Source organism: Odocoileus virginianus, chromosome 26 (assembly GCF_023699985.2).
Source record: "Odocoileus virginianus isolate 20LAN1187 ecotype Illinois chromosome 26, Ovbor_1.2, whole genome shotgun sequence".
NCBI lineage: Eukaryota > Metazoa > Chordata > Mammalia > Artiodactyla > Cervidae > Odocoileus > Odocoileus virginianus.
In genome coordinates, this window is record NC_069699.1 from 15,828,713 (window position 1) to 15,843,687 (window position 14,975).

The window sequence follows — 14,975 nt, forward strand, 5'->3', positions numbered from 1 at the left end:
GAGCATTTGGCTCAGTGCAGATGGGAGGAGGGAAGCAACTGTTTCTATACTCTGACATGAACTAAGGATGGGACCCACGGCCAGTCCCTCTGTCTGCCTGGAATTGGGGAGATGATCTCAAAGGCTGCCCCAATTTGGGGATTTCAATGTTCTCTCTCTCAAAGACTGTTTTCTGACTTTCCAGTTCTAGGGATTCCCTGTGGTCCCCCTCCCTTTGGGTGCTGGGCAGCGGAGTCCTCATGGAGGCCATTTGAAACCATTTCTCATTTTGTAAATCGGTCCCTTGCAGCTCTAAGAGTCTATGAAATTGCTTCAAAATGCCTAAGTGTGATTATGCCTCCTGAAGCCAAATGTTAGCAAACCCACCACTGTTGCAGATTTAAAAAGTAAATATGCCATAAAAGGTCTGCAGCATGCTGTTGATACAACCCAACATTTAACTGCCAATATACACCTCAGCAAGGAGAGATTTCCCCCCATTCCCTTCCCTGCCTTCGGCTTTCTGAGTGGAGGACCTGGGTTCATCAGCCGTGTGGTGATCCTCCTCCTGACTGTCACAGTCCCAAGGGGTAAAAAATATCCGCCCTTTCATCTATACCCACCACATTCTTTCACTAAGCCTGTAATTGGATCTAAATGGAAAATAAACCCTTTGCAGGGCAAGGAAGTTGGCACTAGAGGGTGACAAGTAGGAGACTGTGTTCCACCTCTAATCCGGATAATCACACTCTCCCATGCAAAGGAAAATACAAACAAGGCTTCCTCTGAGTGGCGACCTGGGCTGTGCTGAGGAAAGAGGTTCCGTGTCTCCTGTCTCCCTTCACACATTAACTGTCCATCAGCTTGTAATAAAACCACCCTGAATCATCTGATGTGCCGCTGGACGGTGAGGCACTGCCCCTTTCGCTCTTAACTCTTTTACTTTGGCTGAATCTGGGGAGGCAGTTCAGACACACAAATATGCTGGAGCTGCCACAAGTTAGAAAACAGTAACACACAAACTGTACTGTCCGTGAACACTATGGTCTTAGCTGGTTCACTCATGGTTTATTGAGTCATGCTGTGCGTGGCAGGCTGCGTCGGAACAGAGATGAGTAAGAAAGGTTTGTCCCTCAAGGAATTTAGAAAGATGGGTAGAAAAGTGAGAGCAGCGCGTGCCTGACTCACTGGTAGGTAGAAATTAACAGGACAAGTAGTTACCAAGGTCTAACACATTGTGAGAATTCAAGAGGAGAGATGACTGGATTCCGCGAACAGTATGGCAACTGCGAAGCAGGGGTGGGGGTGGGGGGGCAGGAACATTCCAGAGAGATGCTCTCTGGATGAAGTCTGCCCTGGTGTACACATTCAGAAGGTCTGAAGGACTCTGTGTGGGAGTCTGGGGCAGGTCAGCCTTGCAGTGGTACAGTCATAAATCAGATGCGTAAATCCTGCCCCTCTAAGTGGCTGACTTGCATTTTGATTCTGACATCGTTTTCCATTTTCCTTCCCCCTCTCATTCTATCCTGTCTTGCCCAGGTAATAGCAAATGTTTACAGGGGACTTTGCCTTGAAAGACCAAAACTCTGATTTTCCCTGAAATCAGAGTTTAAGTTTAAAAATAACTACTTTAGGAGGTAGCACTATGGGGTACCATAGCTATTATTGCTGCTGTGAGTGAGGCGGGGCCTAACATCCCTCTATGGGAGACAAGGAAACTGAGGCTCAGAAAGGTGATGGTCGTGGTTGGTCATGGTGGTGCAGCTAGAAAGTGGCACAGCTGGGGTTTCCATGCCTAAGGTTTTTCCATAGGCTCCACTGCCTCCCAGGACCAACTCTCTGTGACCCTGAGACTCAGTTTCTTCACTGGCCTAGGCTGTCTCTGGGCTTCCTTCTAGTTCACAGGTCCTCTTAGCCCCTAGCCTATGTCTACCCGCCCCCCCCACCCCCCGACACTGTGTGCAGGTAAGTAACCATCGGGGATTGGAGCTAAGGGCACAGCTGCAGGCCCCGTGGGCAGTCATTCACCCGTGACCTTCCGGGCTCCCAGCCAGCCCTTCTTGAAAGGGAAAAGTGAAGACCCTGGAGACAGAAATTAGTTCCCGTGTGCTGGAACTGTCGCCACTGCCAACATCACCAACTAAAGAAACTGGTTTCTTTGTATGTGTGTGTGAAAAACAGAAAATGTTGGGATGAGAGCAAAGGAGTAGATTCCTTGTGAGTAAATATTACCCCTTCCCACCTTCACCTCAACCAGTGGAGGAGGAGGGTAGGGTTCCTTCCCCACTCCTCCAAAAGCACAAGGTTAACATTTAAGAAAAAAGTTTTACCTTATTTAAATTTTAATTGGCATCATCAAAGAACTAAGATCCTTTGAAAATATACTTTACACAAAGGCTTTTAAGAGTAGCATTTGGGGTATGTGTCTGTTAGCTCAAACCTGTATTCCCAACGATTCTATTTTCTATAAAGTCTTGGAATTTAGTGAATTTTCTTCTCCATACATCTAGGAAAGCCTCTTCGAACAGGAGAGGGAAATGGGAAAAGAAGGAGTCTGCCTAAGTACAGGCAGATCTCAGCTCACCTTCTGAACTCTCGGGTTGAGGTCCTTGGCCACCTTTGCCATCCTCTTCTGGAGTGGACAGACAGCGCCTGGCTGCTCAGGCTTAGGCGCGAGGGCGTGCAGTGGGGACAGCTGTGCTTGAATGGCTAAGATCGCTGGCCCGGGGGAGCTCTGTGCGCAGCCGGGTGCGGCGGGGCCCTTTAATTGGAGAGCGGGACTCCCTCTAAAACCTCGCCAGCCAATCGGCGCTGGCGCCCGCACTTGGCCAGCCAATCCCAGCGCGCGGGTCCCCCCCACCCTTCGGGTGTTCGGCCCGGCTGGGAGGCTGCGGCCGAGTGAGCGCCTCCCTGACGTCAGTGGGGCCGCGGCCCCTGCTTGTCCGGGTGGCGCACATCTGTCCCTGAGCGGCAGGAATCCGTCCCCACGCCCTTCTCCTTTAAAGGACAACGGGTCGAGGGTGGGGCGGGCCGCCGGGGCCCCGCGATCCATTCAGGTCAAAAGGGAGAGTGATCAAACAGGGAGGCTTGGGGTATTTTTAGTGAGCTGGGTCCAAAAATAAATGCTGAGCTGTGTTCCCCTGCCCACCCGTTCTGCCTTGTCGTCTGGGGGGTGCGAGGCAGTGGGGGCGGGCAGGTGGTGTAGGCGGCAGCTTAACTCAGCTGGTTAGCTTTTCCCAAACCTGGACAAGTTTTCCAATCACCGGAGAGGAGGTGAGATTCCAGTGAGTGGTGGTTTCTTTAAAATTAATGTTTGTAAAGTATTCGTCTGCCTTTTATAACTTGCTTTCACGTAAATCGTCCCTATTCAGGGAGGGAGAGAACACTGTCCTGATTTTATAAATGCCAACATGTACATCTTCACTCCTGGAGTCCTGTTTTCTCATTACAATCTCATAATCATCACAAGTGTTGTTATAACATGATGATGTTGATGATGATCACTCCCATTTAAGAGATGAGGGAATAGGATCAGAGGGTCAGAGGTTCAAAGCTGGACTTTTCAGTGAGGCTTTAACCAGGGAGAGGGAGGGTGAGATTTCACCTGGGTGGAAGGTGCTCAGGATAACAAGCCATAAACTAAGAAATTAATTTTTTTTTTCAGATTAATTGGGTCATGCAGGTCTGGACAAGCAAGATTTCTCATATCCTTGGGATGAAGTCTCTTGCAACATCTCACAAGTCCGATAAGTCAAAATCTACTAGGACTCACTGCCACACTGTCTGCCTATTAACCCACATCTATTAAGCCAGTTCCACAGACTGGGGTTCCTAAAGGCATTATTCTAGCCTAGACAGAGGATTAAACACAGTCCCTTATTCACCTTTTTTCACAGCCAGAATACTCTGTCATGAGGTGACTTCCTGTCACCCTCTGCTGGAAACCAGGGCTCAAGCAGACTAAAACCTGGGTTGTAAGGAGAATGCAGAGTGGCTTCAGATACAAGATGTGGCCTGATGTGAAGGGAATGGGGAGCTGTAGGTCACTATGTAGGAGTTTTTCTCTTACTGGAGGTGCTTTCCTTAAAGACACCTTCCATTGGTTCTTTTCTTTTTTTTTTTTTTTTCTTTTGGCTGTGCTGGGTCTTCATTGCCGTGTGGGTTTTTCTCTGGTTGTGGTGAGCAGGGGCTGCTGTCTGTGGTGGCTTCTCTTGATGGGGAGCACGGACTCTAGGGCACTTGGAGTTCTGTAGTTGCAGCTCCCAGACTCCAGAGCACAGGCTCTATCAATAGTTGTGGCTTATGGGCTTAGTTGCTCATTGGCATGTGGGATCTTCCCGAATCAGGGATGGAAGCTGTATCTTCTGCGTTGGCAGGCAAATTCTTTACCACTGAGCCAGTAGGGAAGCCTGCTAATTGGACCTTAACACATCATCATCTTCAATGATCCCAAATCTGATTTTGGGATCCCATAATCCCTAATTGTGGCTCCTTTTTCACATTCTGGAAAGGGCTTTCTATTTATGACTCCTCTTTTCCAACATGAAGAATGATCTTTTTCTTCTTTCGTGGATTTCTGCTATCATCAATGTTTGTCTCCCTTGCCCCTACCAGTAGCTGCAACACCTAGCACGCAAGCAATGCTCAGAACATGTCGGTGGAATGAATGGAGGTTGGCTCTAGCTTTTAATCAGCAGTGAGTTGGCAAGGTGGGACTAGGAGAGACGGCCAAGTGCCATCCCTGGTCTGGTTTGTCCAAACTTCCTAGGTGGGCTGCATGATTAACCAGGGTGTAAGTAAATGGTAGCCAAAGGAAGTCTGGCCTGGGAGAGGTTTCCATGTGAATAGCCCTTTCAGTAGCAAAGCCCAGGAACAATGGTGTTGAAACTGGGATGTTCTGCCAGAAGCCTTTATACTTCAGAGCTACTGGAACAGAAGCCAGAAGAACAACAAAGGCAAGCTTTATCCTTTGCAAAATAGGCAGAAGCCTGCCCAGTGAAGTCATTTCCCACTCTCTTCCCAGCCACACTCCTTGCCCCATCTTGAAAAATTATCATTTCATGGAATAGTTTGACTTTTATGAGCTTTAACAACGATTAGCTCCAAATAAGACCCTCTTCCCCTCTCCTTATTTTTTATCCTTGGCCCCAGTTTCAATCAAGGAAACAGATACTGTGACTATTTCTGAGAATGTAAGAATCAAAAGCTACCGCTTGGATGGCCTTGTCTTTTTTCCTGCTAAGTTGCTTCAGTCGTGTCTGATTCTTTGCAATCCTGTAGACAAAAGCCCGCCAGGTTCCTTTGTCCTTGGGATTCTCCAGGCAAGAATACTGGAGTGGGTTAGCCATGCCTTCCTCCAGGGGATCTTCCCGACTCAGGAATCAAACTTGTATCTCTTATGTCTCCTGCACTGACAGGTGAATTCTTTACCTGTGAAGCCCCCTGGTCTTGTCTTTTTTTCTTTTTCCTAGTAAAGAAACTGTCATGGGCAGAAAGCTGCTCCCTACTCCTCGAGCTTGTTCTGTCCCCAGCTGAAGATGCTGACTCTGATTTTTTAAATCCTCCTCTCAAGCTAAAAGTTTCAGGGGATCTATAGTCAGTTTTATCTGGACACCTGGAGAGACTCTTATAATTGGGATTCTTCTGGAAGATGGACGAAATAGGACCCATTACATCTTAAGCCTCACTCCATGTCTAGGATCCTTTTGCTTCTGTTTGGAGGAAAATGGGGTATCTGAAAACAGGGTATCTTTTCCAGGTTGGAACAGTGGAGAGATCTGACTTCCCCAAGGTTCATTGCTTTGCAGTGCTTGGTTTTTTTAGAAACTTTATTCATCCATCACGTAGTTTTGGGGCATCTGCCTTAAGCCAATCCTTGTTCTAGGTGCTGAGGACACCCACGTAAATAAAAGAATCCTTCCCCTTCAAGAATGTCTCGGTCTGATAAATGTCACTGGGACTCTTTGACTGACAAAGCTGTTATCTTACTTGATCTTCAAGATAACCATGATATAATTCTAATTATTTCCTAATAATTCTAATTATACCTCTGGGAGAAAATGGAGATTTGGGACAGTCAAGGGCTCCCTGCAGGGTCACACTCCAGCAAATGGCAGAGTTGAAATTCAAACTCAGGGATTTTAGCTCCAGACGGTGTCCTTTTACTTATTACACTGCCTCCTACAGTGACTGTAGAGGATTGATTGCAGGGTAAGAGTCAGCAATTGGAGCAAGATGGTGGTGTCATCCTCCACGTCATTGGGTTTGTCCTAAGTGGAATTTTTGACTCTGAGTTTCATGCTCTTTTCCCTGTTCATTCATGCATTCAGCAAACACTGAGCTGAAAACTATAACTGGTGGAGCCCTGAGCTGAAGATATGACATTGACTGAGTAAGACCAGAAAGTTTCCTGCCCTCACACAGCTTCTATTCCACTGGGGGAGACTGACATGGAACAGGTGAACAGATCATCAGATGAGGTAGCTAAGAATGGCAGTGAGGGCCTCGGAGGAAATGAGGGGTGAGTCACTGGATGTGTGATCCCTTAAGATCAGGTGGTCCAGAAAGGCCTGGCTGAGGTGATGTGTGAGATGAAATCTGAAGAGGGAGTTTGAGTCAGCATGGCAATCGGTAGAGCACCATGGAAAGAGCATTCCAGAAGGATGATGTCATGCATGAAAAGACCCTAAGGTGGGCATGGGCTTGATGTGTCTGAGGGATCATAGGGCCACTGTGGTTGGAGAATAATGAGGGACAAGGAGAATTTGTGAGGAAACCTGGGGGGACCAGATCACTTTGAATACTGCTAAGGAGTTTAAATTCTTTTCTGAGGACAGTGAGAAACTATAGATCAGTGCTTTCCCTCTGAGATATAATGTGGGCCACATATGCTATTTAAAACTTTCTAATAGTCACATTAAAAACATTTACAGAAAGGTAATCTGTTTATATTTTATTTAACCCAGTATATCTGAATTGGTATCATATCCATCTGTGCATGCTATCAAACATTCCTTTCTCCAGGGGCTCTTCCCAACCCAGGGCTCAAACCCAGGTCTACCCACATTGCAGGCAGATTCTTTATCAGTTGAGCTACAAGGGAAACCCAAGAATACAGGAGTGGGTAGCCTATCCCTTCTCCAGAGAATCTTCCTGACCCAGGAATCAAATCTGCTGCATTGCAGGCAGATTATTTACCAACTGAGCTATCAGGGAAGCCCCTACAAAATATTATTGAGATGTTTTCCATTCTTTTTTTCATGCTACATCTTTGAAACCTGGTGTGTGTTTTATACTTACAGGACATCTCAGCTGAGGTCAGTCACACTGCAGATGCTTAATAGCTCTGTGTGGGGAGGGGGGTTCAAGATGGGGAACACATGTACACCCATGGCTGATTCATGTCAGTGTATGGCAAAAACCACTACAATATTGTAATTAGCCTCCAATTAAAATAAATAAATTAAAAAAAATAAAAGTAACTGTTCAAAAGAAAAAAAAAAAAAGAGCTCTGTGTAGACTGTGGCTACCATATGTGACAGGGTGTTACACAGAGCTTTAAGCAGGGGAGTGCGAGTACCTGATTTACTAGTTAACTCACAAGAAGGACACCCAGGATGTTCTAGAAACCCAGTTGGTCACTAACAACCTCTCCTTATGAGAGAGTAAGGCCGAGGGGCGGGGGGCCCACAACTGAGAGTCTGGTGTCCTACATGTGTTTCAAGCCGTGAGCTGGGAGGGGAAATTGCTTTCCTCAAAATCACAGAGCTAGAAGTGAGGCCAGGCAAAGCCCTGAACCCAGATCTCTTAGCTTCATGCCAGTTTAAAAAATCCACAATCATCATAGCTCAGGAAGATGATGTTTTTATTGTGTTGCAAGCGTGGCTTAGTTGTTTTAATATACAAACATGAGTGATGGCTTCTATTTGGTTGTGATTGTTCTCAGCATGCTTTTGTCATTAAAAAGAACCAACACTTAAGAGTAGGTAGATATCAATAATCCCTGAACCACATAGTATATTTTAATATGTATTAATTGATATAAACATACCATGAACCGCGTAATACCTTTTATTTGTATCAGCTTGGCCCATCATCTGTACCATATATACGTGAATTGTTCACAACTTGAACTTTTTGATTTCTTTCCTGCCATTCTTACAGTAACTTTAATTTTAGAATAACTATCTAATTTTCTCCAGATTTTTGGATGGACTCCTAGATCAAGAAAGGCTTTGCCTGTGAGGCCAAATCATCTGGATGAGAACAAAACATGATTCCTGGACCCAGCTATTCTCTTGCTTGGAGCCTGTCTTTGACAGGGACAGTGAAAGAGACAATGAGATCTGTCCATTGTGAAGGAGCACTGAATCAGGAGTCCAGAGCCCTGCATTTGATTCTAGCTCTGCTAAAAGCCATGTGGCTGCCATCATACACAAAGCCATTTGCAACTCATTTACCATTTACTGGGATCAAGTGATCAATATGCTCTGAACATCAGCTACGTGTCCCACTTGATGGTGCGACAGAGCCTTCCCTTCTTTGCCAGTTTGAAAAGTGGAGGAGAGAGAACATAATTTTAGATGCAGAAGATCTCCCTGTGTGTTTCAGCTTTGTCACAGAGGTGAGCTTATGATTTGGGTAATATATTTAAGAGTCTCTGAGTCCCTGAAAAAATGAAGTTAACCATCTTTATTCCTCGTACCTTACAAAGCGTATCCATACATTCATCTATAACTGTCTGTAGTGGGCAGAATTCTAAGTTATGTCCAGATTACCCAGGCCCTTGTATAGTCCCCTCCCTAAGAATGTGGATGGTACTTGTAACTTCCTGCTAACCAACAGAATGTGGCAAAGATTGTGGGATTCTGCTCCTGTGATTCTGCTGAGTCTTGTGGCCAAAGTGAAGTGATTTTACGATGTAATTAAGGTCTCTAATAGGGACAGTCTCCTGGGTGGGCCTGACCTAATCAGGTGAGCCTTTCACACGCACACCCAGCAGTCAGGAAATCTCTACCTCTGACCCACTAGCCTTCAAGAAGTGAGCTGCCACGTTCCATATCTGTAAGGAGGTGAATTCTGCCAACAACCACGTGGCAGGATGATAAATGAATATTGTTCTAAGTTGCGAAGCTTGTGGTAATTTATCATGCAGGGTATTGACAAACTACATTCTGTCATCCTCATTCTTGGATCTGTTTAATAAAGATTTACTTCTCTGCCATTTCTTGGGGTGAAGATGTTTGGTATCCCTTTTTAAAAAGAAATACTTCTGCTCCCCTCAGTTCTTAGCGCTTCTTGGAGCATTAAGTAACAGGAGTTGAGAGTCCTTTGGGAAGCAGCCTTTACCATGGACAAGAGTCTAGTTACAGTTCTGGAGGACTGAACCATATCCACATTTAATTTCTGTAGGTGTGCTATGTACTGCTATCCTCGGGGGTGTGTGTGTGTGCGCGCGCCCACGTGCGTTTCTGGACGCGCACGTGCGTTTCCAGGTGCACACGTGGCTTCCTCTGAGCACACGTGCCTTTCTCTGCACGTGCGCACGTACGTGCATGTGCGCATGTCTGAATAGCGGGGAAAGATGAGAACAGGTGCGCGGGATTTGCTCTGTGCTGAATGCATTTCACGTGGATAAGCCTTAAGACCACCCCCAGGTAGCAGGTGTTGTTAATCCTATCTGCAGATGAGACAGTGAAGCTCTGCCGTGTAACGGGAGCTGCTCAAGCTTCAGAGCTAGTTGGGATCCACACCCGAGTGGGGTCGCTCAGGAGATGTCTGGCTTCGGAGAGAGGGCTCAGCCCGGACGTCGGCGGAGGGACAGGACTCCCGGCCGTCAGAGGTGGTTCTGGATGTTCCCGGTGACCCCCCTCCAGCTCTGGGCCTGGGAGGCAGTGACTGAGACCTGAGGTGGGTGTCTTTAATCTCCCCGCTTCCTCCCTGTTGGCCTGGGTGTTGGATGGTCGTTTTCCTCCACCTGTCGCCATAGCTCCTGTCAGCCTGGGGGCCGCTTCAGGCCGGGCGGGGTCCCGGAATCCCGCGGTCGCTAGCCCGGGGGTGATTCCTCCTCCCCTCCCGAGTGGGTTCAGGGCCGCTGCTGTTTCCTCATTCGTTGGTTGCCCTTTCGTTAAACTCTTCAGTTACTCTTTCGAGTGTTTCCAGTCAGGACCCTGACGCGTCCGGGAGCAAAAGGGGACTTTAGTGAGGACTCCTCCCCTGGTTGTGGAGATGCGCGTCGCCCTGCGGTTTCTCACGGGGGGTTTTTGGCTCTTGGCGTGTGAGTGGGTGAAAAGGCGCCGAGGCTTGGCAGTTCATCAGGATGGGAAAACCAGAGAGAAGAACTGGGAAGGCAGGACAGGAAGCTGGGAACGCCTGCCGGCTGCTTTGGAGTCTTGAGGAGAAGACTGAGCGGGCCGGGCTCCTTTGGCCGGTGACAGTGACTCGCGCGGTCCCTCGCTCCCCTGCGCTCCCGTTCCTGGTGTGTGGAGACGTGGCTGCGGGGCTGCGGCCTGCACCGCCTTTCCAAACGGGCCGCATTCCCATGCCGGTCCGGCTTACCTGACTCTAGCCTTGAGTTTTTGGAGATGAGGTTCTTTTCGGGAGACACTGGGGAACCCGGAGCAGTTTGCAGAGCTGGGCCCTCTTCCTAAAATGAAATCCCTGTAATTCGCTGACCTGGATGGAGTTTGCAACCACGTGGTAGCAAAATACTTGTATTCCGCCTGGCCCGCTGGGAGGGAGGGGTTGCTATCACTCACTCCGGAGAAAGGCCGTTGAATGCGATGAAGAGGCAGACCTGCAGTTCCGAGTTCCTAGGCTGAGAATGATTTTGATCTTTGGGTGAGGGGTGGACCCGGAGGGGACGCACTGGAGGGTGTACAGTGGCCTACCCAAGGAGGAGTTGTTCAGCTTCAAGGGAGGTGCTCAGGATAATGGAACCCAAGTGCCGTTTTTGAGCTCCCATCAAGACTCTGCCAGACTCTGTCCCTGAGTCATTCCACAGAATCCTCACAACACCTTCCTGAGGTGGTGGTTTTTTCCCGCTTTGACGGGAGAGCAAACTGAGTCCCAGGGATGTTACATAATTTTCCCAAGGTCAGGTAGCTGGTTGCAGACTCTTAAATTGAACCCACCTATGTCAAACTCCAAAGATGGTAGAAATAAAAACTGCAAAAAACAACTAAAGCACCAGCAGCCACTTCTTGGACTGTTCTCCACATGGCAAGCAAAATTTCATTACGTTTAATTACTCTAGCTTCTTGATCCCTAGCATAGACGTAAAAAGCATTTCAGCCCCCTGACCCCCAACACACTCTTAACATTGGTGGTTGTCTAATTGTAAGTAACCCTCATGGTCTAATTATAACAACTATTTAGAATAAAATATTTTAACATTTTTTGAAAACCTTTTATTTTATATTGGAGTACAGCTGACTGTGTGGATCATAATAAAATGTGGAAAATTCTGAAGGAGGTGGGAATACCAGACCACCTGACCTGCCTCTTGAGAAACCTGTATGCAGGTCAGGAAGAAACAGTTAGAACCGGACATGGAACAACAGACTGGTTCCAAATAGGAAAAGGAGTACATCAAGGCTGTATATTATCACCCTGCTTATTTAACTTATATGCAGAATACATCATGAGAAATGCTCGGCTGGAGGAAACACAAGCTGGAATCAAGATTGCTGGGAGAAATATCAATAACCTCAGATATGCAGATGACACCACCCTCATGGCAGAAAGTGAAGAAGAACTAAAGATCCTCTCAATGAAAGTGAAGGAGGAGAGTGAAAAAGTTGGTTTAAAGCTCAACATTTAGAAAACTAAGATCCTGGCATCTGGTCCCATCACCTCATGGCAAATAGATGGGGAAACAGTGGCTGACTTTATTTTTCTGGGCTCCAAAATCACTGCAGATGGTGATTGCAGCCATGAAATTAAAAGACACTTACTCCTTGGAAGGAAAGTTATGACCCACCTAGATAGCATATTAAAAAGCAGAGACATTACTTTGTCAATAAAGGTCAGTCTAGTCAAGGCTATGGTTTTCCAGTAGTCATGTATGGATGTGAGAGTTGGACTATAAAGAAAGCTGAGTGCTGAAGAATTGATGCTTTTGAACTGTGGTGTTGGAGAAGACTCTTGAGAGTCCCTTGGACTGCAAGAAGATCCAACCAGTCCATCCTAAAGGAGATCAGTCCTAGGTGTTCATTGGAAGGACTGATGCTGAAGCTGAAACTCCAATACTTTGGCCACCTGATGCAAAGAGCTGACTCATTTGAGAAGACCCTGATGCTGGGAGGGATTGGGGGCAGCAGGAGAAGGGGACAACAGAGGATGAGATGGTTGGATGGCATCCCCGACTCAATGGACATGGGTTTGGGTAGACTCTGGTAGTTGGTGATGGATAGGGAGGCCTGGTGTGCTGCGGTTCATGGGGTCACAAAGAGTCAGACACAACTGAATGACTGAACTGAACTGACAGCTGATTAACAATGTTGTGATAGTTTCAGGTGTATAGCAGAGTGACTCAGCTATTTTATTTTATTTTCATTTATTTTTATTAGTTGGAGGTTAATTACTTTACAATATTGTAGTGGTTTTTGTCATACATTGACATGAATCAGCCATGGATTTACATGTATTCCCCATCCCGATCCCCCCTCCCACCTCCCTCTCCACCCGATTCCTCTGGGTCTTCCCAGTGCACCAGGCCCGAGCACCTGTCTCATGCATCCAACCTGGGCTGGTGATCTGTTTCACCCTAGATAATATACATGTTTCGATGCTGTTCTCTCGAAACATCCCACCCTCGCCTTCTCCCACAGAGTCCAAAAGTCTGTTTTGTACATCTGTGTCTCTTTTTCTGTTTTGCATATAGGGTATCATTACCATCTTTCTAAATTCCATATATATGCATTAGTATATTGTATTGGTCTTTATCTTTCTGATTTACTTCACTCTGTATAATGGGCTCCAGTTTCATCCATCTCATTAGAACTGACTCAAATGGATTCTTTTAAATGGCTGAGTAATAGTCCATGGTGTATATGTACCATGGCTTCCATATCCATTCGTCTGCTGATGGGCATCTAGGTTGCTTCCATGTCCTGGCTATTATAAATAGTGCTGCGATGAACATTGGGGTGCATGTGTCTCTTTCAGATCGGATTTCCTCAGTGTGTATGCCCAGGAGTGGGATTGCTGGGTCATATGGCAGTTCTAATTCCAGTTTTTTTAAGAAATCTCCACACTGTTCTCCATAGCGGCTGTACTAGTTTGCATTCCCACCAACAGTGTAAGAGGGTTCCCTTTTCTCCACACCCTCTCCAGCATTTATTGCTTGTAGACTTTTGGATAGCAGCCGTCCTGACTGGAGTGTAATGGTACCTCATTGTGGTTTTGATTTGCATTTCTCTGATAATGAGTAATGTTGAGCATCTTTTCATGTGTTTGTTAGCCATCTGTATGTCTTCTTTGGAGAAATGTCTGTTGAGTTCTTTGGCCCATTTTTTGATTGGGTCATTTATTTTTCTGGAATTGAGCTGCAGGAGTTGTTTGTATATTTTTGAGATTAATCCTTTGTCTGTTGCTTCGTTTGCTATTATTTTCTCCCAATCTGAGGGCTGTCTTTTCACCTTGCTTATAGTTTCCTTTGTTGTGCAAAAGCTTTTAAGTTTAATTAGGTCCCATTTGTTTATTTTTGCTTTTATTTCCAATATTCTGGGAAGTGGGTCATAGAGGATCCTGCTGTGATTTATGTCGGAGAGTGTTTTGCCTATGTTCTCCTCTAGGAGTTTTATAGTTTCTGGTCTTACATTTAGATCTTTAATCCTTTTTGAGTTTATTTTTGTGTATGGTGTTAGAAAGTGTTCTAGTTTCATTCTTTTACAAGTGGTTGACCAGTATTCCCAGCACCACTTGTTAAAGAGGTTGTCTTTTTTCCATTGTATATTCTTGCCTCCTTTGTCGAAGATAAGGTGTCTGTAGGTTTGTGGATTCATCTCTGGTCTTTCTATTCTGTTCCATTGATCTATATTTCTGTCTTTGTGCCAGTACCATACTGTCTTGATGACTGTGGCTTTGTAGTATAGTCTGAAGTCAGGCAGGTTGATTCCTCCAGTTCCATTCGTCTTTTTCAAGATTACTTTGGCTATTCGAGGGTTTTTGTATTTCCATACAAATTATGAAACTATTTGTTCTAGTTCTGTGAAAAATACCGTTGGTAGCTTGATAGGGATTGCATTGAATCTATAGATTGCTTTGGGTAGTATAGCCATTTTGACAATATTGATTCTTCCAATCCATGAATATGGTATATTTCTCCATCTCTTTGTGTCCTCTTTGATTTCTTTCATCAGTGTTTTATAGTTTTCTATGTATAGGTCTTTTGTTTCTTTAGGTAGATATACTCCTAAGTATTTTATTCTTTTTGTTGCAATGGTGAATGGTATTGTTTCCTTAATTTCTCTCTGTTTTCTCATTGTTAGTGTATAAGAATGCAAGGGATTTCTGTGTGTTAATTTTATATCCTGCAACTTTACTGTATTCGTTGATTAGCTCTAGTAATTTTCTGGTAGTCTTTAGGGTTTTCTATGTAGAGGATCATGTCATCTGCAAACAGAGAGAGTTTCACTTCTTCTTTTCCTATCTGGATTCCTTTTACTTCTTTTTCTGCTCTGATTGCTGTGGCCAAAACTTCCAAAACTATGTTGAATAGTAGTGGTGAGAGTAGGCACCCTTGTCTTGTTCCTGATTTCAGGGGAAATGCTTTCAGTTTTTCACCATTGAGGGTAATGCTTGCTTTGGGTTTGTCATATATAGCTTTTATTATGTTGAGGTATGTTCCTTCTATTCCTGCTTTCTGGAGAGTTTTAATCATAAATGGATGTTGAATTTTGTCAAAGGCTTTTTCTGCATCTATTGAGATAATCATATGGTTTTTATCTTTCAACTTGTTAATGTGGTGTATTACATTGATTGATTTGTGGATA

The 14,975-nt window shown here is 45.6% G+C and overlaps 1 protein-coding gene across 2 annotated transcripts in view; it reads right to left on the minus strand.

The window, feature by feature from the left end:
- LMCD1 (LIM and cysteine rich domains 1) overlaps window positions 1-2,730 on the minus strand; it is a 56,361-nt gene extending 53,631 nt beyond the window's left edge. Inside the window, exon 1 of one of the 2 annotated variants that reach the window (XM_070455612.1) lies at window positions 2,564-2,729. In XM_070455612.1, the coding sequence (XP_070311713.1) occupies window positions 2,564-2,605 (42 nt within the window). In that variant the 5' untranslated portion in view covers window positions 2,606-2,729. Of the gene's footprint in view, window positions 1-2,563 lie in introns of both variants that reach the window. The other variant, XM_070455611.1, reaches the window with a different exon arrangement.
- Between the last annotated feature and the right edge of the window lie 12,245 nt (window positions 2,731-14,975).